General features: G+C 51.7%; 2 protein-coding genes and 1 long non-coding RNA gene across 4 annotated transcripts in view; 2 read left to right on the top strand and 1 right to left on the bottom strand.

Moving 5' to 3' along the window:
- Positions 1-520: 520 nt before the first annotated feature.
- BRD3OS (BRD3 opposite strand) lies at positions 521-4,361 on the bottom strand. Its single transcript, XM_074845931.1, has 2 exons — positions 4,295-4,361; positions 521-4,035 (listed from the first exon to the last, which is right to left on the bottom strand). The coding sequence occupies exon 2, from the start codon at positions 3,401-3,403 to the stop codon at positions 3,134-3,136; it is 270 nt and encodes an 89-aa protein (XP_074702032.1). The 5' UTR covers positions 3,404-4,035; positions 4,295-4,361; the 3' UTR covers positions 521-3,133.
- LOC141932408 (uncharacterized) lies at positions 3,118-8,778 on the top strand. Its single transcript, XR_012625827.1, has 3 exons — positions 3,118-3,256; positions 5,125-5,759; positions 8,031-8,778. It is a non-coding gene; the product is annotated as an uncharacterized LOC141932408 (long non-coding RNA).
- A 408-nt stretch (positions 8,779-9,186) lies between these two features.
- The window catches only part of VAV2 (vav guanine nucleotide exchange factor 2), a 149,344-nt gene continuing 131,472 nt past the window's right edge, over positions 9,187-27,058 (top strand). Inside the window, exon 1 of one of the 2 annotated variants that reach the window (XM_074845922.1) lies at positions 9,187-10,034. In XM_074845922.1, coding sequence (XP_074702023.1) covers positions 9,831-10,034 — 204 coding nt within the window. In that variant the 5' untranslated portion in view covers positions 9,187-9,830. The remainder of the gene's footprint in view (positions 10,035-27,058) is intronic. The other variant, XM_074845919.1, reaches the window with a different exon arrangement.

The raw sequence follows: 27,058 nt of genomic DNA, 5'->3' as shown, positions 1-27,058 counted from the left end.
TTTGTTCAACCTATCCTTTAAAAACCTCCTGCGAGGCAGTTGTGAGGCTCCTGCAGTTGCCTCGCAGGAGGATGTTTTCTTTAGCACTTACTAGTGAGTTATTTCTAGGTGCATCAAGCAGTGCTGCTTCTTCCAGACTTGGAGGAGGATGAGGAGAGGCAGAACGCAGTTGAGGTTTGGCCGACGCCGGTGTCCGTGTCGATAGCGGTTATTGCGTGTGTGACATCCCGAGGCTGTCCTTGTCCCCCAGCGCACCGCTAAGACTCGGCAGGGGCTGTCGGGAACCTGGAGGAGCCTCCTCCACATGTGGCTGGTCTTCACAGGTAAAATGGTGTGAATCTGGGGAGGGAGGTTACCCACAGCCCCACCAGTAACTGAGGTAATTCCCAACTGGGAGGAACCGCCTGTCTGCTGAGCTTTCCCTCTTCTGCCTGGGTGGGGATTGGGAGTGATAATAGCTGTAATCCTCACATGTGCCAGAGTGATTAACACACAGAAGAAAAACAGCTGCTTGCGATGATGCATTCAAATCATTTTAATGCACTTTATCAAAGAGGCTACAACAGCATTTTAACCAAGTGCATCATCAACACTACACAACTGGCTTACAGAAATGCTCGCTTATAGCAGCCACTCCACAAACCTGCTGTGACTAATAAGGACACACAGATATGGAAAAAAATACAGTCACATTCACAGAGAGAGGGAAGAACAAGTCACACTCTTCCTGTACTGTCATATCCAGGCTCAAGCCTGGAAGAATTTATGCACATATTTCAGTTTTTATTCTCGTATAGTCCAATCAACATTCTTCAAATAACTGAATTTTGGTTTACCAGCCACATAAACAAAAAGAGACTGATTATACCCGAGATAATCAAATCAACTTTCTTACTGAAATTAAAATAAAAGAAAACCTGTGTTTTTTCTATAAGAAAAGAAAATGAACAGCTGGCTTTGGGGATGTGCTGTTCCTTAAACTCCCAGAGTTCGCATGCCCCCCGTGGCTGCTGGAAAGGCCCCGAGCCCCCCTCTCCTGGCTCTCCAGGTCTTTTCCCCCCTGCAGTTCCCAGGGGAGCTCTCAGCCTGGCCTCCTCCTCTTTGTATAAATAATCATAAATAATCACCCACCTGCTGAGGCGAGAACTGGAGCCCTGGGTGGGTCACGCATCCCCCGCGATGCTCTACCTTAAACAGCACGCTGGGTGCAGGAGCATCACCCCTGCTGCCGGCGCCTTTCTGAGTCTCGTTAGTTTTGTGAATCTTCTTAAATGCTTTTTCCCCAAGTTGAAAAACATTTATTCACCAAAATAGTTCCCATCCAGAGCTAGTCCTGGCAAGATCCAGGGAACCATGGGAGGGTGCAGAGCAGACAGGTCTGCGAAGCACTGAGGGCCATCAGCAGGTTTAGTTTTATGAGCACACGCGTAAGGTACCAAACATCAACACATGCATAAATAGTACTTTTTTTTTTAAAAAAAAAAAAAAAAAGAGCTGCCTATGGTTTGGAGTGCATACACGTGCTACGGATCAGGGCTGAGTGCATCAAACCTCTACAATCTCGTGTTAAAACAGGGATGTTCTGCTCAGCAAACCTGACTCTGTTGTAGCATTTAACCCACACGGGGGAGGTGGAAGAGATTCTTCACTGTATTAAAATAAAGTGCTTGAAAAATGCAGAAGAGGTTTTAGATAAATATTAACAGAAGTAATGACTGTACCTAATTTTAGGCAGGTAAATAATCCGTACTGAAGTGAGTATCAAATACTGATTTGCTTGAAGTTAAGCCTATACCTAAGCGCTGCTGGATTAGGCGCACAGGGCTGCAGGAGGACGTCCTAGGCAGGGCATAAAGGGAGTCTATGACTTAAGCCCAATCTTATACTTCAATGCTGAACCCTGGGCACATAATTAGCACCCCAGAAGTGGTACTGCTTTGTTTTTAATAAAGGTTTAGTGCTTGCTGGGTTGAGTTTCTCAGCTTGATCTTGCCTTGAGCAAGTCAGAGATTCAGCTCTAACGGCAACAACCTGAAAACAATTTCTATTCCCAAGAAGTGCAACTGTATTTTTCGCTCCTAAAATGCTCCAGTTAGTTGAAACAAACGCTCCCAGACACAACTTTTAAAATACATGCACCAAATCTACTATCCAACCCGAATTAGAAGATAAACCCTTCCAAGCTACTGCATGCATTAAAACCTAAATGCAGAGCAAACTTCAGTAGACTCTTTTCTTCCGTAACTGATCTCTGGGACAGGTATGTACTGCGTAGGGGTTTCCTCAGTCCCTTAGCAGGAGATGTATTTACAGGAGCTTTCTTCCTGTTGCTCTGCTGGGCCTGTCCCTCCCTCTCAGGTGGTTCACTGGGTGATCCGTTCCCAAAGCGTGAGCTGGGGATCTACCTGAGTGAAAGGAGTCAGCTCCACCAGCTCCCAAAGTCCTGCCATTTCCACGATATCAAACTGTGGCATCAGAGAGGGCCCTTTGCTCTGCACAGGGTGAAGCTGCAGCCCACCTTTCCTGCCAAGTTTTGAAGGCTCAGATGAAATTCTCCGTACAATCTTTCCTTTCCTCCCCCCCCAATAAATCTCTTTGTTACCTAGTTGTAAGAGACCACTTCCAACGGTAATTAAAGGGAGGCAGGGCAAGCAGAACAAGTAATGGCCAGGTAGTTTTGCAGATCACCTTCCTGAAATACCAGCCTTAATGGAAACGGCTCTGCGCTCCCCTCTCTCCCCCCAGCACTCACAAAGCTTTGGCAATGCGTAAGGACTAGCAAGTAGAAGTGCCTGCTTGGGGATGGCTCCCAAACGCCAGCGGGTGTTTCTCACGGTACACAAGCCACTCACAAGCAACACATGGTCCAGGACAGACCCTGCTAAGATGCCAGGCAGCAAGCACAGGCTCACGAGTTCCTGAGCGAGGCTGTTTTCGTTACGCGCACTCAACGACATGCAAAATCTGATGCTACCAACAGCGAAAAGAAACATAAACTTCAGACAGCCCTTCTGGCTTATCCTGTGCGCGCTGCCTTAGCCGCAGGGCTGTCATGAGGATGGTGCATCTCCCCCAGCTTGCTGCAAGTCCGGTTTGCCTCCATGCGTGGATTTCTAATGCAAACCCACCGAAACTACATAATAGCACAAAACTTGGATTGCCCCGTGTCCCTGGAGACATCCAGCTTGTTTTTGTCCCGCACCAGGATGGCTTCGTTGCCGTACTGCGAGTACCACATGCTCCGACTCCGGCTCAGGTAAGTGTTGGGGGGGGCCGACTCCAGCTTCTGCTGCTGCTGCTGCCAGATGAGCAGAGAGGTGTCCCTGTACCGCAGCCGGGCGTAGCCCTCGGACAAGGCTTTTTCAGGCAGGGGCACCCTCCCGTTCATTACTTTGTCAGTCATCTGCTCCAGGATAGCGCCAAAGACGAGAGCTCCTTCCCAGCAACTCCAAAATACGCCCCGATGGGTCAGTCCGGGGCTGCTGCTGCTGTTTTGAGCTCAAGGGAGAACATCCCCAGGTGGGGGGGACCCACAGGCCGCTGTAAGCACCACTCAGGAGAGGGAGCGGGGATACGCACGCCCAAAAATCACAACTGCTGCCCTGGACTTGCTTAAATAACAAGCCAGGACTTCCAAAAGCTTATCCAGGGGTGACGCCACTACGTGTTTCATCTTGCGAAGGGACGACGTGCGCAGGAGCTGCTTGTTGTCTAGAGTCTATGAAGTACCTCAACAGGGTGGCCCCGGGGCGCTGGGCTCGCTCCGCAGCCGCGCAAGGACCAGCTGAGGGGCTCTGGGTGAGTTTTGCTTCCCTGAAGAACAGATCCCGAAGCCGTAGGGCAGGCCTAAGAGGTCAGGCCTAAGAGGTCACCAGCATCCAGGCCTGTTGTGTGAACTCTCCATCTGTGGCTCAACGGGAGCTCCGCGAGTCACGTACTCGGGGATGCAGGAGATGCTGCCGCCAGCCCCGGTTATGGTGCCCGAGCCCGGGGGGGGCCCGTCGCCTCCTGACAGCACCGCTTCAGGGCTTCAACCTGGGGGGCACGGCGAGAGTCACCCCAAAGCCCGGCCGCGGGGGTCCCCGCCCTGCAAGGGTCCTTTTCCCGGCACCACCGTGCCCCCCCCTCCCACCCGCCCCCCCTGAACCCCCCCCCAACCCCTTCCGCTGGCACCGCGCACCCGCCCGCGGCCCCCCGGGGCTTTCCTGCCCCTGCGCGACCGCCGTGGGGACTTCCCCCCCCCCACACACCTCTACGGGCTCCCTGCACCCCCACCCGCACCCCCCGGCCCCACCGTGCCTGCGCTGCCCGGCCCGGCCGGATCGGCCCCGGCGCCGCTCGGCGGAGCAGCCGCGGAGGCGCCTCCCGAGCGCATCACGGCGGGAGGAGCCAGAACCGCCGCCGGGGGGGCCGGGGGGGCCGGGGCGGGCGGCAGCGGGGGCACCGCCGGGGGAGGCCCCGAGCGGGGCGTGTGGGGCAGGGACACGGCAGGGGAGCACCCTGAGTGGGGTGCGTGGGGCGGGGGCTCCCCACGCTGGGTGCGTGGGTCCCGCGGGTGTCCCCAGCGCTGGGTCCCTTTAAAGGGACACGCGTGGCATCGCAACTGGGAGCGCGGGGGCTGAACTGGGCGAGCCTGGGGCTGCCCACCCCCGGCACTGCCCTTGGGGGAGCGGATGAAGGTGCCGCGGAGGGGGGTCCCAGCCCTGGGGTTCACAGCCAAGGCAGAGCGTCCTGCTGCCCAGTTTCCTTTCTGGTGGGTGACTGGTGTGGCAGCCATTTGTACTGGGAGGGCGTGTGGTACCTTTGTACCCCTTCGGTTTTCTCAGGCTCCCCAGCGACTGCCCGTCGGTGGGCTGAAGGCGGGTAGGGGACACCCTCAGGAGCCTCATGCGACCCTCGCTGTGACATCCCGGCTGCGGCGTGGGCTGCGTGGAAAAGGCGGGTGACAGCAGCACCTCCTCTGCCCCCGCGCGCCATCCCTCTCTGCCACAGCACATTTCCTTAGCCCCGCTCTCCCCTGGCAAACGCAGTAAAAAATACATTTTGAAGTGAGCTGTGGGGCTTATTCTTTTTCTGATGATGCTAAATTTAAGCTCTCAATCTTCTTATCTCCTGTGAACGCAGCGCCATCTAATCTCCTGTGAAGGACCGGATTCTGTGGCAGAGCTACTCGAGGCACCGCTGCCGTTCCGCTTGGCCTTCACCAACACAAACAAGACGCAGCAGTTTACTTCCGTCGGATAGGAGGCACGCTGCAATTCCCTGTTCCCAGAAGATTTAGACCAAACACAAAGAAGAGGGACGAAAGAAAAAAAAAAAAAAAAAAAAGAATACGCTATTAAAATATTTACGATTAGAAATGTCCTGACTTTGCTGCTTAATCCGCCTCCCGCTAGCACGGAGGAGCAGTCCAGGCCCCACCTTGTGGAAGCTGCAGAGCAAAATGCAAAATTGGTTAGTGGAACCAGATTTAGTCTTTTGGCACGAGTGAGGTGTCTTGGTCTTCTCTGAAAAATTACCAGTTATCATCAAACTGAGAGCATAGCAGAAGCAGCCGGTCAGCGGAGTGGTTACGTCGCCGAGATAAGGCAAGGAGGAGGACTGGAAACTGCAGACTGAAAGCCAACAACTGTCTCTGTCTGCTTGACCCTTCGCCGTGAGTCCCTGAGACATCTGCCAACAGCACCCTTCCCACATAAACCTCAGAAGCAGCAGCAGTGGAATGAATGAGGTGAAACCCCGGTGCTGCCTGGCCAGTGGTTAGTTCCTCTCCTCCTTCCCCCAAGGAAATCTCTGTGTCTGCTTTTCCCCACGAGCTGCCTCAGGCCTCCCCTCTGCTGTAAGACAGGGCTGCAGGATGGGGCTGCGCTGGGTGATTTTCCCCCTGCTGAGCTCCTTAGGACTGCGATACGCCTTGGGTCTATCTGATTTTGGTGGGAAAGCTGCTGGGGGTGGACTCCAGTGGAGAAAAGCTGGTTAGTGAGGTGTCCCAGCAGCGCAATGATGGTGTTGGGAAGAGGGTGTTACTTGTATTCAGCACAGCTGGGGCATCACGGGCCCCATAAATGAGACTCTTCCACAGGGAAATGCCCAGGGAAGTGCCAGCTCTGCCTGCTTGGTACCCGGGTCAAGAGCCCTTTTCCAGTGAAGCTGCACTCTCAGGCACTACCTTTTTGCAGGCTAAACAAAGAAAATCTCTGGTTGACTGCTCCCGTTGCACCAGTACAAGAAGGGAATCCAGTTCATCCCTCCTGACAGCATCGATCTGCGCCAGGTTAATTTTCCTGCCCTCCCTTTCCAGGCAGCAGGCAGTAACCTACATTGCCTGCTCCGGGAGGCGGCGTGCCCCGGGCGTAGGGGAGAAGACATGAGCTCTCCTGGCAGGAGTGCAGGGCCGTTAGCGGGAGGATAATTGCAGTGACTATTCCAGGGTACAAGTTGTCTGGGCAGGTAGATCAGGTGTTTACAGCAGTGGATGAGCCAGACAGAGAATTCCTGTCTGTACCCTGTGAATCTTAGTAGTTTAATATGGCAGCACTTCACTAGCTGTGTGATCTGTCCCTCACTGAGGAGCGAGCAAGAGCAGCGTGTTTGCCGAGCTGGGACTTGCACACGTTTCCTAAAATAGTCGGTGAAAGGAGATCATAAAATCTAAGGGCGTGATGTAAATGGCACGTAGGCTGCCTGGGGCACTGCTGGCAGTGGCTGGCGGTGCCCGAGCTCTGCTGTGACAGCAGCCGTGACGGCTTCTGCTCCAGGGACCCTGGCTCCAGCTGGAGACATGTCCACTGGGCTGCTGGCAGCCAGCACTGGGTTTGGGACAGACTGGTGCACACTTGGTCTAATCCAGAAGGTGGCAATGGCAATCCACAGACACTGGCTGGCGTGGAAATGGGGATTTCTTGGCGGTATGGCCCTTGTATTTACGGGATATTTTCAGATGGCTGCTCCAAAGAGGCAGCGTGGTGGCTGCTTCTCTGCGTGTGCTGACTGGGCAGTCAGCTCTTCTCCCAGGAGCGATGCCAAACATTACAGAAAATATACTTTACTGTGAAATGTGGCCATTTCCCAGGTATATTTTGGTTGATTTGTAGGGTACGATCCCTTTGCATGTTTGTGCATTTTCCTTCCTTTCTTTCCTTTCCTTCCTTCCTTCTTTCTGTAATGACTGGTTTTGCCTATTCCATGCTGGACTGTGATGCTCCCAAGCAGCCAGTGCTTCCCCAGCCATGTACCCCCTCACCCCTGCTCTGCGGCGGCGGCTGCCTGCTGCCCTCTGGCAATAGCTGCCTGCCAGTCTCCTTGGATCTAGTTACAGAGACATTTGGGGGTGAAAAAGCATCATGTTCCTTCTGTTGTTATCTTTCTAGTGCATTCAGTCCCCTCCCAGGCTTCCCCCATGCAAGGAAGTGATAAAAGCACACACAGGGAAGCCGGTTAGCGGAGAGGAGAAGCTCCACGCTGGGTCCCCAGCAGAGGGTGGTGTCAGCCTCCGCGAGGGGGTCAGCAGCCTCAGCCCTGGCTGTCTGTCCTTCCCTGACCGTCTGTCCTTCCCTGGCTATCATTCCCAGCAGTGCCAAGGGGCAGGAGAAGGGAACACCAGCTCTAGCACAAAATTCAACCTCTCTAATTGATGCAAGCTCCCTTTTAGTTTAGGTACCTCCTGACAGCAGTGTCCAGGTCCTCTCCGTGTACCCTGTCCTGCTTCAGCTCATTTCTGTCATCTGCAACTCGCAGCCCATTAGCGTGTGTGCTGGATACATACTCTTCACCTGGCCTTGCCTTACAGGTTTTGGGTTTTTTTTCCTGCTATCAAAAATACCTCTGCCCTCAGCTGTTTTGAGTGTTGCAGAGGTAGGCGAGAGGCTTCAACACCTCCCACACAGAGGCTGGCTTTGCAGCTGCAGTGGTTGTTCCTAAGTGTCCAGGGGCCAAGTACGCTTTTTATTACGCAGTAAAAAAGCCAGGCTGTAGCTAGCAGCTTTAATTATACACATATAATAAACTCCTCTGTTGTCCTCTACCTACAGACCTGACCTCACAAGGCAGACTAGTACAGAGTCAACCAAAATTATCCCTGGCAGGACTTCAATCCTTTCAGTAGCCTTGTGATTCCTGCCCAGTGGGTGCTGTTGGAGACCTAGCAGGAGCCCGAAAGAAAACCTTCACGAAGAACTAAAAGAATGAGAAAGTTATTCTGAGAAATCACCTCCGCAGGGTATGGGGAACTGTGGGCTGAAATCAGCACGCTCCTGAATACACCCAGGGCAGGGTGTAGCTCTGATTGTGATGGGGGCACGTGGATGCTGCTCCGGCTTGGATCATACTACACTTACCCTGCCCTGCCGGAGGAGCAGCGGGTCTCGCACACCGAACCAGAGTGCCAGCACATCAGGCTAAAAGAAGCGCCTTCTTAAAAAAAAAAATTAAAAAAAGGGCCTACCAAACTTTCCGTGGAATATTAGACAATTGTTTTTCATTCTTTGGAGGGATCCTCCTTCCTACATTGAAAATGAAGGATCATGCCAGTAGAGTCGCTCTTTATTCTTTATCTCCACTTGGCTACATTTGGAAGAGATTAGCATTGCATTTGTTTGACATCCAGGTTAATAGCTTCCCTTCGTCCCAGTCTCGGCTTCCGGTTTTGGCTATCTGGAAAGCCAGGCTGGAAATTAATCGACAAACTCTGGGGAGAGGATCTCGGAAGAAAACTCAGAACAGATTTGAAAAGAGGCTGTTCTAAACTGTGCTGATTTGGATGGAAGCCACCAGTGAAAATCAGAGATTTTTCAAGAGTTTGCTGCCAAGGAGTTAATGGCTGAGAGTTGAGGTTTTTAATAAATACACTGGTAATTAATTATAGGAGTTGTCTTCATGTTTGAAAGTCAAGGAATACGATAGCTTGTTTGGGTTAAACATCTCCCATCCAAAATTTGCAACCCAAACATGAGCTGAAAGGGGGGGGGGGGGTGCGCCCCCAAACAAAGCGTGTGGGTGAGAGGAGCCCCGGGTCGGGTCCTGCCGCTGCCCCCGACCCCCCCCCCCACCGGCGGGCTGGGGCCGTGCGGGTGCAGGGGCGGCGGGGGGGGGTCCCCTTGGAGAGGGACACACAGACCCCCCCCGGCTGCAGAGGGGAGGGATGAAGCGGCACCGCGGCTCGGCGGGGTTTCCGCGGACCGGGGAGCGAAGCAGCATCGACGGGAGAGAACGAGGAGATACAGAAAAAAAAAAAAAGGGGGGGGGGGCGGAACAAAACAAAACAATTTAAAAAATTGGGAAAAGAGCCAAGGCGGCGTGAGCCCACCCCGCCCCCTGCTCCCAGCCGAGCCCGGGCTCCCGCAGACAAAGGGGCGGCGGGGGCGGACCGGGAGCTCCTCCCGCCTGCCCGGGGCGGGGGGAAAAGCTCCCACCCGCGGCAGCTCCGCGAAGTTTCCTCGGGGCAGGGGTTGCTCGGTCCTATCCCGTGTGTGTTTCTGTGTGTCCCGTTCCGCCCCCCCCCCCGCTTTGTTCCCGGGAGGATGCGGCGCGCTTAGCCCCGGCCGAGGCGGTGGGGCCGCAGCGGGGACAGGGGCAGCCCTCCGCCGGAAAACTCCGCGCCGCCCTCCTTCCTCCTCCTTCCTCCTCCTCCTTCCTCCTCCTCCTCCTCCTCCGCAGAGCCCCGGCGCGGAGCGATGCTTCCCCGGGCGGCGGGCGGCGATGGAGCGGGGCGGTAGCGCGGGGCCGCGGTGCAGAGCAGCCGCCCGCTGCCCCTGAGCGGCGGCGAGGAGGAGGAGGAGGAGGAGGAAGGCCGGGTGTGTGAGCGGGGCGGCGGCCCCGTCGGACCCGCGGCCATGGAGGAGTGGCGGCAGTGCGGCCGCTGGCTCATCGACTGCAAAGTTTTGCCCCCCAACCACCGGGTGGTCTGGCCCTCGGCGGTGGTCTTCGACCTGGCGCAGGCGCTGCGGGACGGGGTGTTGCTCTGCCAGCTGCTCCACAACCTTTCCCCCGGCTCCATCGACCTCAAGGACATCAACTTCAGGCCCCAAATGTCCCAGGTAGGAGGGGGGTGGGTGGATGGGGGGGTGGGGGGGACCCCCACGAGCGCGCCCGTCCCTGGAGGCGGGGGTTGCGCTCGCAAAACTTGGTGGGATGAGTGACCGCGAGCGGGTTTGGGGAGGGGGTGCGTGGGAGACCGTCTGTTTCAACCCCCCCCCCCCCCCCCCAACTGCCCTTCACCCCCCCCAGCTGCCCTTCAGCCCCTCTCCCCGTCTTTACCTCCCGGGTTTCTCGCCGGTCGAGCCCCGGCAGGCTCAGCCCCGGGACTCGCGGCCGCACGGGTAAAAGGCTCCGGAGTGGGGAAAAAAACCCACCCCGGGAAAGAGGGACACATCCCCCCTTCTGTTTACAGTCACATCGTGAAACAAAAGCAAATAATACGGGGAAGAGGAGGAGATGGGGATTACTTGGGGGTTTTTAACGAGGCACTAGTTCAGCTTTGATGTGCTGGAGGAGCGGGCGGTCCTGGGAGGGTGCTGGCCTTGAGGACAAAACTTTGACCGGGAAGATGAAAAGCAAAATAAATAAATAAATAAAAATCATCAAAAAACTCGAAGCCTGGTGCTCTGTAAGGCTGTCCCGAGCCCGGCTGGGCAGGGAGCCTGTCCCCCGCCTGCACCGTGCTCACCGTGGCTTTATGGTCTGGGAACTGTAAAGCTTTAAGGCTCCTTCCTTGGAAATGTTTCCAATTTCTGGTTGTTTTGGTGGAAGCAGGCTTAAACAAACGAAGAAAAAAAAAAATCAGCTCTGGTTGTTTTGGGTTTAAATGCTCTGCTTATGTTTTTGCAAGCTGAGCTGCGCGGCATTTGCATGGGAATCGGGAAGTGAAATCAGTTAGAAACAACTGAACCGGGGTACTTTGTCCTCCCCACCCCGCAGTCCCTGTTTGACATGTGGACAGTAAACTGGCTCTTGTTTCTGAACAACAACAGGTTTTATGGATAAAAGGGAAAGGAAATTTCCTGGTAGCAAAGACATGTGAGACTCTGTTTAACTTTATTGAAGCCTTCAAAGATAAATAATATATGATGTTAACATGCGTTCTGGATACGTGCTGTGCAAACACGCAGCTTATCCGGCAAGTGCTTTTCCCTTCTTCCGCCAGAGTTTTGTTCCAGGGCAACGGTGTTTTGGGTCCGTTCAGCCTCCTCGCCCGGCCAGGCGTGACCCCGTGTGCTGGGGTTGCTGCTGGGGTTGAGGGCAGCCGGGAGTTCCCCTGCCAGGCGTTGGGGCCCGAATCTTGGAGCGAAGCACGTTTTGCTGCGTGCACGTGAACGCGAGGATGGGGCTGCTCCCTCGCAGCCGGGGACCTTGATCCCGCAAAGCCCCAACCAGCCCGGGTCAGCTCTGGCGTCGGGACGTGAGACCTGCTGGTGCAGAGTAAATAACACCACGTACTGATGCCTCTTCCCAGGGTGGAACAATGCTGTGAGGTTTCCTCTTCGCTTTCCAGGCTATAAACTGATCAAACTGTCTTCCGTGCAAACTGGTGTTTCCAAATATAAACTGTCACACTGGAGCTGTAGATGTGTGGGGACTGGTGCTTTCTTAGAACACGCTGAGAATGGCATACTGTGCTTTTTTTATTTTAGGGAAATACTATAGCCCTACAAACCTAATTTTGGTTTGTATTTGCTCTGTGGGGAATTCAGAATGGGTTTAGAAATGGTAGCTGTGATCTAGGGAAGATCCCAGTGGTAGTTTGGAGAAGGGACTCTTGCTACCCTCGCCGAGGCAGGTGTTGCTTGTTGGAGGTGAGAGTTTACAGCTCAGCTGTCCTTAATGAAATCACTCTCTGCCTACCCCAGCTGGCTGCTTTCCTGGCTTAGGAGGGGTGTGGAGGGAACTGGCTCAATCGGGTGGTTTTGCTGGGACCCAGTTGTCAGTGGACTGGCACAGCCTGGCCAAAGCCGAGCCCATGGGGACGTGCAGAGCCGTTGCCTGGTGAGGCTCAGCTGATGCTTCTCGGCCAGGAGAAGACCCAAATTAACCTCGATTTGAGTCGTTACATATTGGGTGTTTCTGTGACAATTCCTGAATTTGGGAGTCAGGCTTCTCCTGGGGTAGCTAAAGACAGGAGGCATCTTGCTGCTCTTTGCCTTCTGTGCATCCGTGGCGCTGGCAGCCCGGGGAGGAGAGAGCAAAGGGTCTGAGCCCCGCCGGGGTGGGGGCAAACGGCCCCGCGGTGCCTCACCCTCGCGGCGGCGATCGGTGAGCGGTTTAGTCTCTCTGGACCAAATTTCAGAAGAAGAGTGCAGAGGCCCATCGTTGTCACACAGCTGTGATGCGTTCAGACGCGGCGGTAGGGATGTGCAAGACAGAGTGTGCCTAGAAACTTCAGAAATTGTTTTTGATGATAAAGGCACATTTTGCCTGGCTGGCTGGGCTGGCTAACCAGCTGTCTGCCTTACTACAGAGATTATTTTTTTTTTTTTTATTAATCAGTCAAAATGCCAGGGGGACAAGACACTTGCACTAGACTTGAAACACCCAGTAATACTCTGTCATCCACCTTTCTCAGTGAATTAAATGGGGTTGTGCAGGTGTGTAATGAGAAACAGATTTTTGCCCGAGGTGAGCATCATTTCAAAGGCCAGAGGTGAAATCGCATCTCTCTGAAAAGAAACGCTTTAAGATCCAGACACTGTTGTGTGTGTGTTTGGTGTTTTGTTTGTTTGGTTGGTTTTTTTTTTAATCCTCTTCCATGCTGATTTGTTTTCACTTGCTGAAGGTGTCTGTGTGGTGAGAGCACCGGGTCCTGCTGCAGCCGTGGGTGAGGCTGCAGGGACTGGTGCTCCCTGCTGTGGAGAGATGAACTGGTGTCCCCCTAAAACCTCCCAGTTCTTGTTCAGCAGGGAAACCAGACTGGTGAAACGGTCAGGCTGGCCACACAGCTAGTAGTTTACTACTTGATGTTTAAATAAATAAATGAGTAAAATCACCTCATTAGGTTGCAATCTCAAGTTTGCTTTATTTTCATGCTCAGTTCCCGAGATCTGAGTCCAGTGCTTGGTGGTGCCTGGCAGGATGGGGTGACCCAAAAGCTACTGACCCGTCACAGAGACTAACAAAATAAACAGGGGAAAAGAGTCTTAAAGCCCAGCTCTCCTCTGAGAGTCAGTGGACATGAGGCCAGTTTTGATGAGCCTGGAGCAAAACTTCGTTTCTGCTAATTGCTTTTGCTGTAGAGGCCATTTCTGGAGAGGTGGGAAGTGGGATGAGTGTACTTGCCCTCGGTACTTATTGATCACCATGTCTATAACCATGATTGGATTTTGGGAGGTGTAATTCAAGCTGGTTTGCCAGCCAGCTGCGAGAGTGTGATGCAAAGGACATCTTTATTTGCAAATGGGAGCAGATGTAGCACCCCTCAGGCTTGCAATCCCTATTCCCTGTGCACAGCTCTCAGTACAGTATTCCTCCCCCGTCCCTGCACGGAGCTGGCTCCAGAGCCCCTCTTCTCTCCCTGTTCCCCTGTAGCTGACACTAATTTCCAGTCCTCTGGCACTGTGTGGTACAGCTGCTCCTGCATCCCAAGCTCCTTTTGTGAGTAAGGTAGAGATCTTCAAGCTTTGGGTTTTCATCAGTAATTAAGTTTGAATCGTAATTTTATTAAGTCTCTGGTCAAATACAAATTAAATAACTCTTCGCTTGTGTTTCAGTATGGTGAGGCATAAAAAATGTGCAATAAAAAACCCACACATTTGGGTAAGGTTGATATTTGGTGGTGTGGGTTTTTGGTCTTGGGTGGTTTTTTTTTCCCAATTTTTAATTTTTTTGCATTTGCCTTAGATTAAACTAATCCTTCCTGACTTGGATGTGTACTGACGTTGGTAGGGCAGCTCGGGCGAGCCCTGCTGCGGGCTGCTCCCTGCTCGGGCGATGTGCTTTGTGCAGGCAGGTCTCTGGGCAGAGACCTCATGGGGACTGGATCAGCTGTGCTGGGCACCTGTACAGGTGGGGGATTGATCAGGAATTATCCCTGAAAATGGAAGACTGGAAGACCCGGGAGCTGCTCACAGTGTGCCAGGTCACTGTCCTTTCTCTGGTGGCTTGCCAGCACCCTGGTTTAATTCCCCTGTGTCTAGCAGACCTGGTTCAACCTCTTGGCACTTGTGGTGATGCTGTGGAGGGCTGTATGGAAACGTACACCTCTTGGCAAAGTGTCTGTATCGCGGGTGCCTGAGGAGCAGCAAGGGAAAGCGAGCGAGGTGCTGTGGGGGTGACACCATTGCCCAGCCCATCCGAGGGGTCTCAGCCTGTGCTCTGCCCTCCAGCCCCCTCCAGGAGTGTTTCTGCTCCTAAATCTCTGCAGCTGAAGGAAATGTGGGTTCCTTCCAGGGAGAACAACTAAGGAAAAAGCAATAACCCCCAAACTCCTGCTCCATCTTCCCGTAGCCCCTGTCCTGGCCGGCTGAGCACGCTGTTGCAGTGTTCTCTGCCACAACGTTGACTTTCCTCCGGATATCAAGACAGATGGAAGTTGGTACCTGCACCAGAGCAGTTGTGCACTTCTGGGGCTTGATCTTGCGACTCGTTTTAACGTGAAGACTCCCATTGAGATCATGTTGCATTCACCCTTCCTTTAAGGTTGGCCTGGACACATCTAAATATTTTTTTTTTTTCCCCCTGCTTCAAAATCTCCTGGTTACTTGAAATGAAGCAGCCATCTACTTAATGTGTGTATTTGTGTGTGCCCAGACTTTAAGTTAGCAGTAACGGTCAGCTCATTAAGGATTCTTATTTTGAAGCGTATTGACATCTCTCTAGAGATAATCCATCTCGGTCTGCAGTGCCTGGAGGTTTTATTAGGGCTCTTGAGACTGATGAGACACAGCAAACATAATTGGCGTGATGACTTGGCTGCCCACTGCTCTGTTTTGCTCTTATTAAGGAACCACGCAGACAACTGACTTCCCACGATTGATGGGTGTAACACCCTACACCTGACTGAACTGTCAGATGGCTTCATGGCTGGTGTTTTTTCTGGAGGATGACAATAATTCGGTATCAAAGTCCTATTTATTGATGATGTAGGCACTCATTTGCTGTGACAACTGGGAGCAGGTGGTTTGTAGCAACTGCTTCCCCAGGTATATGGGAGATGAAGGCACGTTGCTGTATTTGGTACCAGTAATTATTCACAAAGCTTTGGGATTTTTAAGATGCCACTTGAAGGCTTTATAGATACAATGCTTGTAATTACTTCCATATGTCATGATAGTAGTTAAATATAATTCAGTATTATCAGAACTGACTGGGTAGGTGGGTGGTTTGAGCAAGGTCTGTGTAGCTACTCTCCAATTTACCCTGCTCAGGTCCTCTGGCTTTTTATTTACTCTCTGCTTCTGGAAATTGAGTTCTGTTCCAAAAAAGGCTATAAAAAATGGCCTCATTACATATCACTGTTTACTGTGTCTCAGTGACTTCCCGTTCGGATGTGCTGAGCTTTACAAAGGGAAAAAAGGTGCTCTGTCTTGTACGGCCAAACTCGTGAGCTCCTTGCAAATAGAAACCCATTGCAGTCTTTCTTCCCAGCCCCGCTTCGTGCCTCCTGCATATCAAATAGCACCCTAAAACCTTGTGTTAGCTAGAGGTAGGACCCTCTTTTTAGCTGTTTGGCGAGGTTGCAAGCTATAACTGAACCTGCAGCTGAAGGCTCATATGTATTCTGTTGGGGCAGAAGAAGGCGGAAAGTGTTAGATGGATCCTGCTGGCTGTGCCAAGAAGCATGGAAAGCAGTGAAAACTTTTCCCCCCCCCCCTTGAATGATTGATGAGAGTTAAATACCTGCATTAAATACCTAGCAGGAACAGAGTCTTGAATGAATAGATGCCTTTGAAAACACAAAGCCAAAAAACCAGTCAATTTGGTCGCTTTTCAAGTTGGGACCAGTCTTGGAAGCTGCCTTCTATCTCAACAGCATGTTGATGAGCTGTAAAAAACGCTTGGCTTGTCCCTTGGTGATCCTTCATGCTGGGTGTACCGCCAAGAAAACGGGGTACCTTGTTGCTTGGTCCCTCCAAGGAGAAACGGGCAATTTTTCAGCAATGGCAACTGTGATGCTTGACTCCTGTGACTGCTTTTGAGTGAGGCAGTTGGGTGAGGAATTAGGGCTGCAGAAATTTAGGTTAGATCAAGCAAGATGTGCGTCGAGGATGTGGTTATATTGAAGGGTTGAGCATGCCATCTCACTTGTGCCCAGCAAGGTGGTGTTGACCCATCACCCTGTGTTGTGGCTCCTGGGTATGGGAGGCCCTGGCCTGTGCCACGGACCCTTTGCTTTCTTCAGCTCATCCGGAGCCAGAAGGGACCTGATTTTTGGCACTGACAGAAATGTTGCTTCAGACTGACCCGAGGGCAAATTTTTGATTTGCTTCTTTGTCCCTTCTTAAAGAGACTAACTTTTTTTTCCCAGCGTTTGAGCTTTTTTCCCTTCTCCATTTGATTGCCTCCAAGCCTGTGTTTAGTAGTCCCTCAAATATGCTCATCCCACATGTCCCAGCAGCCCAGGCTGGGGCTGCTGGGGTGCTCTGGGCAGAGCTGGGGTGGGAGCAGCAGGATCCCATCGGTGTAGGGCACACTATAAATGAGGGGGTGAAGGGTGTGTAAGGTGTGTGTGTGTTGGGGTGGAGAGGGTCGATGTGGAGGTGGGTAAGTACAGTGAGCTTGGCTACACCTCTGGGAAGTGCAGACTGTCTTTGCTTTGATTCTTTAAAGCATGGAGCCACCTTCTTTGAGCTGCACAGCAGCTTTTTTCCTTCTTTTTTTCCTCCTCCCATTCCTCACACTACCCTTGACATCAGTTGGACCCCTTGGACTCTGAGCGATCTCAGAATGGTCCCTGTGGCTGCTCTCCCAGCAGTCAGCACAGCTTCCCAGATCTCTGATCCCACCCAAAGCCTTCCTCAGTGCCCCAGCTGAGTGACCAGCTCTCGTGTTAATGCCGAGTCCATCTGTCTGCCTGGCTGTCTGTCCACGCAGCGTCCAGGGACCCGTGGGGCTCACTGGTGCCGATTTGTGAGTGCTGGCCCCAGACAAAGCCTGGTCTTGTCCCTGCTGCCAGCCTGTAGTGAGTCACCCCGGTCGATATTAGCCCGAGGGCTCTACTTTGGGCACGTCCTCGGGGTGACTCCTGTGTGTTACCGAACTGCCCCGGTTCACCTGCCACCCCCGCGATGTGTCCTGCTTATTCTAAGCTCTGTCCACATCCTCTTTGATAAGGAGAGGGCAGGACCTTCTTTTTCAGGGCAACTATTAATTACAATCAGCATTTGACAACTTCAGACTCAGCGTTAGAGAAATTACTTTTCCCAGTGTTGTAGCTCCCCTTCAGGAAAAAGCCTGGAGAAAGTTCTGTTTCTAATCAAACGGACTTTCCCCCCCCACTCCCTAATGTTTTCTTTGGTTACAGCTCAGGGCTGTGCTTCATCCGATGATACAACCACTCCTCTCCCTCCACCCTCCATGATGGCTCGGAGCCTCCCGTGTTTGCGGCAGAGGGGCGGGCAGGGCTGGGGCTCTGGTTTGATGCAGGTGGAGGTTGTTTAAACCAGCAAGCAAAGCCCAGAGCTTTGTGTATAACAAAACTGTGCCCCTTGAGCACCCACTGTCCAGGTCTCTTAGACCTTGGGTTTATCCGTGGCCTTGCGACTGCTGAGCCCTGTGATTGTAATCTGCTTATTCTCAGTACGTGGGTGTTCTGTACTGCTGCTTCTTCTGGGACTATTTGACTGGGATCCCATCCTGGACTAGCTCAGCCCCGTTGAGTCCAGTCTGTGTTAATGGTAAGGTTTAGCAAAGGTCCCTTAACCTGAAAAATTTTCAGAGGGGTGCATCTGTAATGGGTAATTGGACTATCCGAGTCCTCTCCTCTTGTGTCAGAGGGTGTTCGTGCTCTAGCAAAAGCCAGAAGGGCTCCACCGTAGAAAGAATTAGAAAAAATGCAGGTGCAGATGGCTCAGGTTGCTAATCTGTGTGTAGGCTCAAAGCCCTGTGGGCTGAAGAAAAATCAGTTATCCTCACAGGTCACTGAAGAGTTGTAGTTTGTTGGCCATCAAATTTCCCAGCCTGTCTAATAAGTCCTGCAGAACAAGTTTTGGAACATCTCCAATTTTAAGAGCCCTTTTCTTCTGAAGACCCCGAAATAGTTGTTTCAACCTGAAGTGAGGGCTGCAAGCCCTTCCCGTCACAGAACAAAGGTCAGAGGATGCCGCCTGCCCATTGTCTCTCTTCCGCCCAACGCGCCATCGCTTGGCTAACAAGAGGTAATGTGAAATCTGTTCTTCTTGTTTCGTAACCCGTGGGCCTGCCCTGTCTGGACAGCAAGGATTCAGCTGGAAGGTCCTCCTTCGCCTCCTTGGAAAGCCACCAGCCTGAGTCATATCCTGACTCGCTCTGCTTGTTTGGCTCCTCGATGGGGTGATCTAGCAAACTCCTCCGTCAGCAGGCTCTGTAGCGTTGCCCGTGGTAGAGACCCAGTTGTAAATCAGCTTTTATTTGCTGGGATGCTGCTTGACCTCTCAGGATTGAATTTACCAGGCTTGCTGGACCCAGGGAGCATCTCCCATCCTGCACGGTGCCCTGCACACCCTTGTCAGGAGCGGCATCGGCTCCGTGCTCGCTCCCAGCCCGTGCTGGCAGCTGACTGGGTGGTGAAGCTGCTTCGGCGAAGGGAGAGGCTGACGCTGCCTTCGGGTGGGATGAGAGAGGCGGTGGTGAGGGCGGGAGGGATTCACACCTCTGGCGTGTGCAGTCCTCCGTTTGCCAGTGAGCTTTGCGCCGTGCCCCGGCTCCGTCGGGGACCATAGTGTGGGCAGCTGCCTGCACTTGGCTGCATCGGGGCCTTAGCTCTGCCCGCAAAGGAGCGGGGCTTAATATACGGGGAGAGGGGGAAGGTTAAAAGGTTCCCATAGAGGAAATTTGCTTTCTCTTCAAGCATACGCTTTAATACTGATGGAGGGGGGGAGTAAATTGGCCCTTTTATAGCATTCATATCTTTTGTTGTGTTTTATAGTGGTTTACAGCTAAATGGAACATCTGGTATTTGAAAGGGGCTGAGGAGGGAACAGAGGAGGCTTGTGGATCAAGAAGGGGAGGAGCAGGAGAAGTGATTTGTGTTTACTGCTGCAAACACAGAATTATCTGTGAAATCCGCTGAACTCGTGTGCATGACGAAAGCATTCGGCTGCGTGGAAAACAAACGTACACCGCAGCCAGGAGCACAATGTCCCCGTGCTCTGTGCCCAAGCTGGTGCAGCACCGGGCCCGCGGATGGGACAAGCTCCACCATCCCCACGGCAGTGCCTTGTGCAGGACCTGTTGGTGTGTCCTCGCTGAGCACGCGTCCCCCAGACTGCTCCGAAGGGAGACGTGCTGTATAAATAAACTCTTCTTGCTTTCTAGGACAGGCTGCTTGGCGCTTTTGGGTTTATCAAGTAATTGGGATGTTCACAGCTGGGCTGGGAGCATCCGAGTTCATGCAAAGATACGGGCTTTCCCTAAAGCAGAGCCCTGTTCCTGAGAGGTTGGGCTTATCTCCTTGGCGAAAGCAACAAGAATATATATATATATATATGTATAAAATGAGCGGGGGTGTGTGTATATATAAAAAACCTATTTTTTTTTAAGAGCTGGATTGTGTCAGACACTGGAAATCCCAGGCTGAAGGGCACGTCCCCAGGACAGGAAATGTGCACAGCATCGAGGGCAGACTTGTGTGCATATCGAGACCCTTTGCATTTATGGGAAGTGCTTTCTCATGCGAGTGATCTTCCAAGAAAGTCACTGGTAAGCCTCGGAGAGGAGACAAAAAAGAAAAAAAAAAAAAAAGTCTTACGTTAGCTGTGGGAGACTTGTGACTTTAAACAGAAAATAAACCAAAAACTTTTCTAGGAAACCCAGTATGTTACTTTGAAGAGTTTTAGGCTCCCCCCCTCCTCTGCTTTATAGATCAACTTCTGTCTCTTTTCTAATGCTGCTGCAGGGTTTTGGGCTGATTTCTGGGAATTGCTGCTGGAGCAGCAGCCGCTCAGCACAGCGTGGCCGCCCTCGGAGTGGGCGAACTGGACGCAGGGCTTTCCTTCAACCCCACTTCTGTAAGCAGGCGCTCGCTCTGCGCGGTGAAACGTGGCTTTGTAACTGGAGATCTGGCACCAAAGTAAGCGGTGTTGGGCAGAGCCCAACGAGGTCTCGAGCAGGATGGCCACGGCGATCGCAGAGCTCGTGATTTTGGGGGACTAAGCGTTACCACAGTGCTGGTGGCTTCCAGCACTCGGGTGATGCTTGCAGGACCAGCTGGGGTGTCTGCTCCTGCATAGACATGCAATCTCGCAGGCAGACACGTGTGTTTTAGCAAAACTGTGCCAGTTTTCAGGCAACAAAATGGACCTAAGAACTTAATATTGCCAAGGGACCGGGAGTGTGGAGCCAGCCAGCGCAGCGGTGAGCAGCCTGGGAGGAAGGCTGGGCGTGTGGTCTGCCTGCCCGGCTCTGAGCTCTCTCCAGAAGGGTGGATTTTTCCGTGTGAAGTTGCAGGACGTGAAATGCGAGTGTTGCGCTGAGGTTTCTTGTCTTGCCCCGTCCGTGCTGGACTAGTCTGTGCTGGGAGCTGATATTCCCCGGGAGGTATCCCTGCACCCCCTGCCCCTCCTTATCTCTCCTCATGACCATGATTCACCGAGCATCTCGCTGCGTAGGTCATCTTGTTTGTGAAACCAGCTGGCGATGTAGGAGAATATATTACTTCAGTGCAAATATTTTTATATAAAATGGGAATTTTTGATGGGCCTTCTAAAGTAACTTAAAAAAATCTAGGACCTTGTCAAATGTGGATCGTCCTGCCCTCTGTGTTACCATGTTACAGTGATGAGGCTGGGTGCTGGATAGCATTGCAGATTTGTTATCTACCTTTAACCCTTTCTCGTGCATCAGTTGAGTTTTGGCTTCTCCACTGACCAGGGGTAGGGATGTTTTACGCTGATGGAATTTGGACATTTTCAAGGGGTTTCTCAGCTTTGATGGCTGCTGTTCCCCACCTGCTTTGTGTGGCACCTTTCTGCATGATGCAGTCAGCGTCTCCCTGATGAGAACTTTGTCTGAGATGCAACAAACTTGGTCAAATGTCCTGAGTTATCGGCAGCAAAACCTGTTCCTTGCAACACGGCTGGTGGCTGGGAGGCTGGTGAAGGAGGAGCGATGCAGGCGTGATAAAGCTGCCCTGGCTGGGAAAGGCGAGCAGGGCTCTGCAGAAGTTTTGCTCATCCCTTGCTGGAAGGCTTTGCAGCCTCGGCGTGTTCAGGTGCACGTCGCCAAGCTTTACCCGCATGGAGGAAGATTTAAACTTTTTTTCTTCGGGGTGACAAAGGTTAGAAGTAAATTTCCCTTGTATCGACATCTTGGTTATCTCAGGAAGGATAATGAGGAAGCTTTAATGAAACTACAGTATCTGCTTGAGAGTGGGTTTTTTTTTTTTAGCCAGGTTGTCACAAGAAGCATTTCTAATTAGAGAGAGATTTAATTCCAGATTTTTGTCATCCCCCACCCCCCCTTCCCTCTTAATTATATTTGCTAACGTGTTTAACAGCTTTCCCTTCAGAAAAGAACAATTTATTCAAAGGTCATAAATAGATTCTGGCATTAATTACTCCAGGAGCCACACTGGGCTGCACTAGAGAAATCAACTCCGTGGGGAATGCTAAACCTTTTGCAGTTGGATTTATCTGTGGTTGAAATGACTTTGTTTGCACAGACACCCCCTCAAAAAAAAAAAAAAGGTTATTGCCTTCACATTTGTGCCCAAGTTTTTAAAACCCGTGGGGATTTTGTAGCTAATTTAGCTCAATTTTTGGAACAAGCCTGTAATTCACATCTTCTCTCTTTGTTTTACAACATTTGGGGGTATTTTCATCAATTAGTTTTCGATCCCATCGTTGCTATTGATCATTCGGGGTGCTGCAGTGGAGAAGCAGCTGTCCCTTGCTGCAGGGAGAGCCTTGCTGACCATGCTGCTGCCAGGGACCACCGGCTGCCGAGGCAGGAGGAGGGGGCCGAGCCCTTCCCCTCGGTGCTAAACACCCCGCAACAAACCCTCAGCCTGGTGCCCAGATTAGGTTAATAGTTTTTGTAACCTCCAGATTTTGGAGCGGCTGTAACATCTGTTCCAAGTGATAATAAAGCAGTGCTGAGGGGGAATTAGCATACAGCTGCTGGGGTGGGTGAGAGTCTCTATAGAAAAAAAAAATGAATTTATTGATGGAAGATGAAGCCTCATTGCATTTTCATAGTTCCTGGTGATTTTGGCAGTGTGGGCAAAATCTGTTCCTTTGCAATGATGCTGTGATATGGGACTCTGATGTACATTTAAGACTCAAGTGTCCTTTGTTTTATCATTTCAGCCCTCACCCAAAGCCAAGAGTACTTCTGCCTGCTTTTGGTTCTTTTTGAACATTTCTCTGGCATGGTTAAATCTGTCAGATGAGTCCTATTGCCTGGGTGGAGCTGGGCTCACTGCGTGGGGGTGAATATTTAATATCAGCTGGAAATAGCTCTGCTTTCCTGGATGGGGGATGCTCTGTTTGTGGGATCCAGAGCCAAAGCATTCACAGTGGCCTCTCGTGGTGTGGGGTGGCTTGGCCCTGGTTTTTTAGGCTGCCACCTCTGTGCAGGGCTGTGGTTTGGCTTGCACCTCTCTGCTGAGCTTGTTGGCAAGGTCCAGCTCAACAAGCACCATTAAACCTGGGAGGGGAGAGCGAAGAGATTGGGTGGACCCACGAAGCAGGAGAGGAGCTCACCTGGCTGGAGATCGAGCAGATGTGCATTACTCTTGCTCTTCTCTCCCTGCCTCTGTGCTGCTCGCAGCTACTTGAAATGCAGGGGGGTATTTCATGAAACAGCAGCTCTGTCATGGCTGGAGCAGATGTGGAGACAAAGAAGAGCGGCAGCGGATGCTCAGGGTGAAGCTGGGAGGGTGAGAGCCCTCCAGGGATGGGTCCCTGGCATGACCGGTGGGTACATGGTACCCAAACTGGCTGCGACGCCTCGGCCCGTCCTGCTGAGCATCTGGGGGTTGTTAATAAAGGTGGTTTTGTTGTAACTTGGCTCTCACTGGGGTCATCAGGTGATGCAGGTCTGTGTTGGCACTGCTGGGGAGCGTTTGCCTGCGCTGGTTCCTCTCCATCCCTCGTCAGTCCCGGGGTTCAGGATCCTGCTCACCCGCTGTCTCTCCTGGACCAAGTGTCTGACCTGCAGCTTTGAGTTATCAGCAGGTATTAGCGGTGTTGTTAAGTATTTCTATGACTTTTCTTCCCTGGTGTTTTTTTGGAAGACCCAACTCCTGGAGTCCTGTGATGTAAGGATTTAATTTTTCCTGAAGGGATGACAGACAGACAGACAGGCGTGGAAGCAGTTGCTTTCAGTACTTTGGGGAAATGCATCAAAACACAACTGAAGTGCTCTCAGAAGCCTCATAGACTTGAAAGCGAATTTTAAATACCCAAGTTTTAAAATTTATAAAGCAGAATGATTAGTGACAAATGAGTAGGTGATATTCTGAATTCCCCTTCTTTATAAAATAATAAAAAAACCAAAACCAACCCACGTTCAGCTTTGGGCTCCACCAACAAAAGCTGACTAAGTGAATAGTATTATTTTTTACATATGTGGAGAAAAATTATCTTAAGAAGGGTTAAACACTGGTTTAACTGGGTGTAAATAAAAAGAGTGAGAGCAAAACTTCAAGAGGTGTAAAGCAGCCTCATAATTCCATGGGGGCAGAGAGGAACTTGCCAAAGATGAGGCCGTGTATTTACATGGGTGTTAAACCTCCTGAGCCAGAGGGGAGGGAAGGACTTCTGCCCCGTAGCCACCAGGTTTTGAATGTTCTTGACCTGGGGATGAGAAGAAAAGCTGTGTTTCACTGGGCATTGCTCTCACGCAGATATGTGGAAGGAGGAACTGCTCAAATCCCCTTCCTGGGTGCTGCTTTTTTTTTTTTTTTTCTCTATGATCTGGATGTTTTTTGAGAGATGGCTCTCCTAATAAGTGTCATGGTGTGAAGATCCTGTATAATAAAGATGAAGCATCAGGTAGTGTTATCGCTCCATAGAAACCCGTTATTCACCCGAGCAGGGCTGTTATTAGTCTGATTCTGGTAGCGCAGGAGCTGGAGGAGCTCTGACAGAGCACAGGAGGAGACTGGAGACACAAAGGGGTATTTAACTCGTCTCTGTGCTCAAGGTAACTGCTTGGTTTTGTCTTTGTCATGTTAGCAGCCAGGCTTTGTCATGTATTTGAGTGCTGAAGAATAAATGTAGAACTTTTCCTCCCTCCGCCCACTTCATGTTTTACTTAAAAATTGGAAAAAATGCGTTTTGGTGATGGTTGGGCATCCTGCCCTGCAGCCCCGTATTGCGCAGGGGCGAGAGCAGCAAAACTCTTCCTGGCTCATTTTTGTGTTTGGGGTTTAGTGTTTTCAGTGTCCGTTAGGCTGGAGAGATATTTCAGATTCTCAGCTTCCCACCCTGTTCTCCTTGGCTCTCGGACATCCTGGCGGCCGTGCTCTGGGAGATCGCAGGGTAATGAGGACTGACGGAGCTGGAGCCGATGTGCAGCCTGGGGTTCGTGTCGCTGCTGCGCCTCTGAGCTCTCTCCCTTGGTGTTTTGGCATCATTATTCCTGTTGTTCTTTGGGAAAAACTTTTGCAGAACTTTTCTGTGGGTGGCTTACAAAAAAAAATAAATCTAACATGCAAGAATGAGGTGTTGCTAATACAATTCTGTGGGTTTAAAGTAACGTTAAAAAAAAAAAAAAAAAGACAGTGCTCAGTTATTGCTGCAGGACTGAGTGCTGTGGGCTGCTCCCAGGCCCTGGTTCTGTAGGAAGCTCCTTTAGCAGTGCTCAAAAAAACCCTCCAGACAGTTAGATGATGTTAGTTGCATTACTTTTATTAACTCATGGATGCCCAGGTCCACGCTCCAGCTCTGCAAAGGCAGAGGCCCTAATCCTGGGCAGCAGATTATCCGGATACATGGGGAGTACAAAGCACTGAAATTCCATTATAGCTGAGCAGAGCGACTCGCTGCTCCTCCGCCTTTCTGATACTTGGGGGAGGTGGATGGGCTGTGATTTTGGTAATCAAGTATTTGTTTTCTTCCAAAAGGACCATATTGCTTAGTTTATAGTTATCCCTCCAGCTGAAGCCGTGCTTTCTGTGCGTGGCTGTGTGAAGGAAAAGGGACAGCAGCGTGTGTTCCTCCTCTCCTCCTCCTCCTGCCTCTGCTGAGCTCCAGGGGCTGATGGGCTCAGGCTTGGGTGGTGCTGGATCTCTCCACACTCCAGCATGGTGCAATGCTTAGCTTCCCTCGGCCACAGACCATTGCACAAGGACAAGGCAGGACATGTGTCTGACTTGTATCTGGTCTACCCTAGGAAGTCTTGCTGGTGTTGTAAGGTTGACTGGGGGGAGGTTGGGACGCTTGGGATAAGTGCAAAAGTCCCAGTCTTGGGACATCCATCCTCTTCCAGCGACAGAAAGCCTGGGAGAGCTGAGCGGCATCCCCACTGCTGTGTCTGCTCCACAGCATCCCTTGGCTGGATGCTGACCCTTCTTCAGACTTGCCAGATGAGCTGGTTGAGTCCCTGACCTCATAGCCTAACGGAGGTGGCAGCTGGAGATGAGGTTCTGGCTGCTCAAAGAGAGCTGAGCTGGTTTTCTCAGCCTTTCAAAGGGTTTATGAGCAGATTTGGGGTTGGTTTGCTCTGTGGGGCACACTGACCTGCTCAGTTTCTGGGGATGCTAACCAAAGAAAGCACCGCTGTTTTCTTGGGAGCTGGGGTGGTTCATGGCTAAACGTGAGCGATGCTGTTCTCAGCTCTCACGTCGCCATATCTGCATCGTGTGGGCTGTGGGCGATGGGGAAGGAGGATGTGATCCCAGCAGTTGTGTAACCATGAAGTCCTTCTCTACGGATACGGATGTGTGGTTGACCAGACTCTGTGGCTGAGTACGAAGCAGCCGAGAGCTTGTTCCTTGTGGTGAGGAGGAGAGACAAAAGTTCAAAAGTTGAACGTCTGAGTTAGACCAGAAGCTCGATACCAAGAAACAGTCGAGATGGCTGGAAACCAAAACTGGAGCTGCAATTTCTTTTCAGATCATGGGTGGATTAGCATCCCATTTATTTGGTGTTCCTTAGTTTATTCAAGACAACATGAAGAAAGTTTTGTAGGACTGAAGAAGTTTATATTTGGGAGTGGAGGGTGACTAAAACCTCAATTAAATCTCTTTGATCCCTCCTGCCTAGCTGGGGAATAACACATCAGAAGTGTGCGTGCATCCCTGGGTGCACAAGGCCAGGCACGCCAAGGGGGTCAGCTGTATGTAGGGTCTCGGTCTGTGCTCCTTAGCGGGTAGCACACAAATTGTTTGACTTGGTGATTTGGGGTGTGAGCGTGTGAATGTCTGGGGAGAGCCACCGTGGGCTGACTTGGGGTGGTCCACCTGTGTGTTTGGGTCAAGTTACAAAACCGAAGGTGGCCAGGCTTTGTTCTCTGCAAGGCTCCGTTACTCACCCGCCAGCAAGGGAGGCTGTGCAGTGCCTTGGCTTTCTTAGCCTCTCTGGGATGTGAGCCCCGGCCAGATGTCCGTCAGACGGATGTCGGTCACTCCTCGAGTCCTGGCGAGGGAACACTGTTCACGGTGGAGTGTGGTCCAGAAAAAGCCTCGGCCTGCTTCTTGAATGCAACCAGAAGCGATGGGTCATGATGACTTTACGTGAAACGTTATTTATGCTCCCCTCCCTAAGAGGCACTCAGCAGCTGGAAAGCCTTTCCTCTGTGGAGCTTGAGGAAGCACTGTTCTGAATAAGAGCTTTTTGCATTGGAAGCTACACCTTAGAGAGGGATGTTTTATTTCCCTTGGTGTTTATGGCCCTGTAAAATACTACGTAGCCTTCATTTTTTTTCTTTGTACGGTCTCGATTGCATTATGCAGAGGAGCAATTTATTCCTAACAGCTCAGACTAATATG

This window comes from Strix aluco, chromosome 20, assembly GCF_031877795.1.
Source record: "Strix aluco isolate bStrAlu1 chromosome 20, bStrAlu1.hap1, whole genome shotgun sequence".
NCBI classification, from domain to species: Eukaryota; Metazoa; Chordata; class Aves; order Strigiformes; family Strigidae; genus Strix; species Strix aluco.
This window is presented reverse-complemented; position numbering and strand designations above follow the sequence as displayed.

Coding starts and splice junctions, on each gene's coding strand:
- BRD3OS (XM_074845931.1), bottom strand. CDS start 3,403: ATGACTGACAAAGTAATGAACGGGAGGGTGCCCCTGCCTGAAAAAGCC.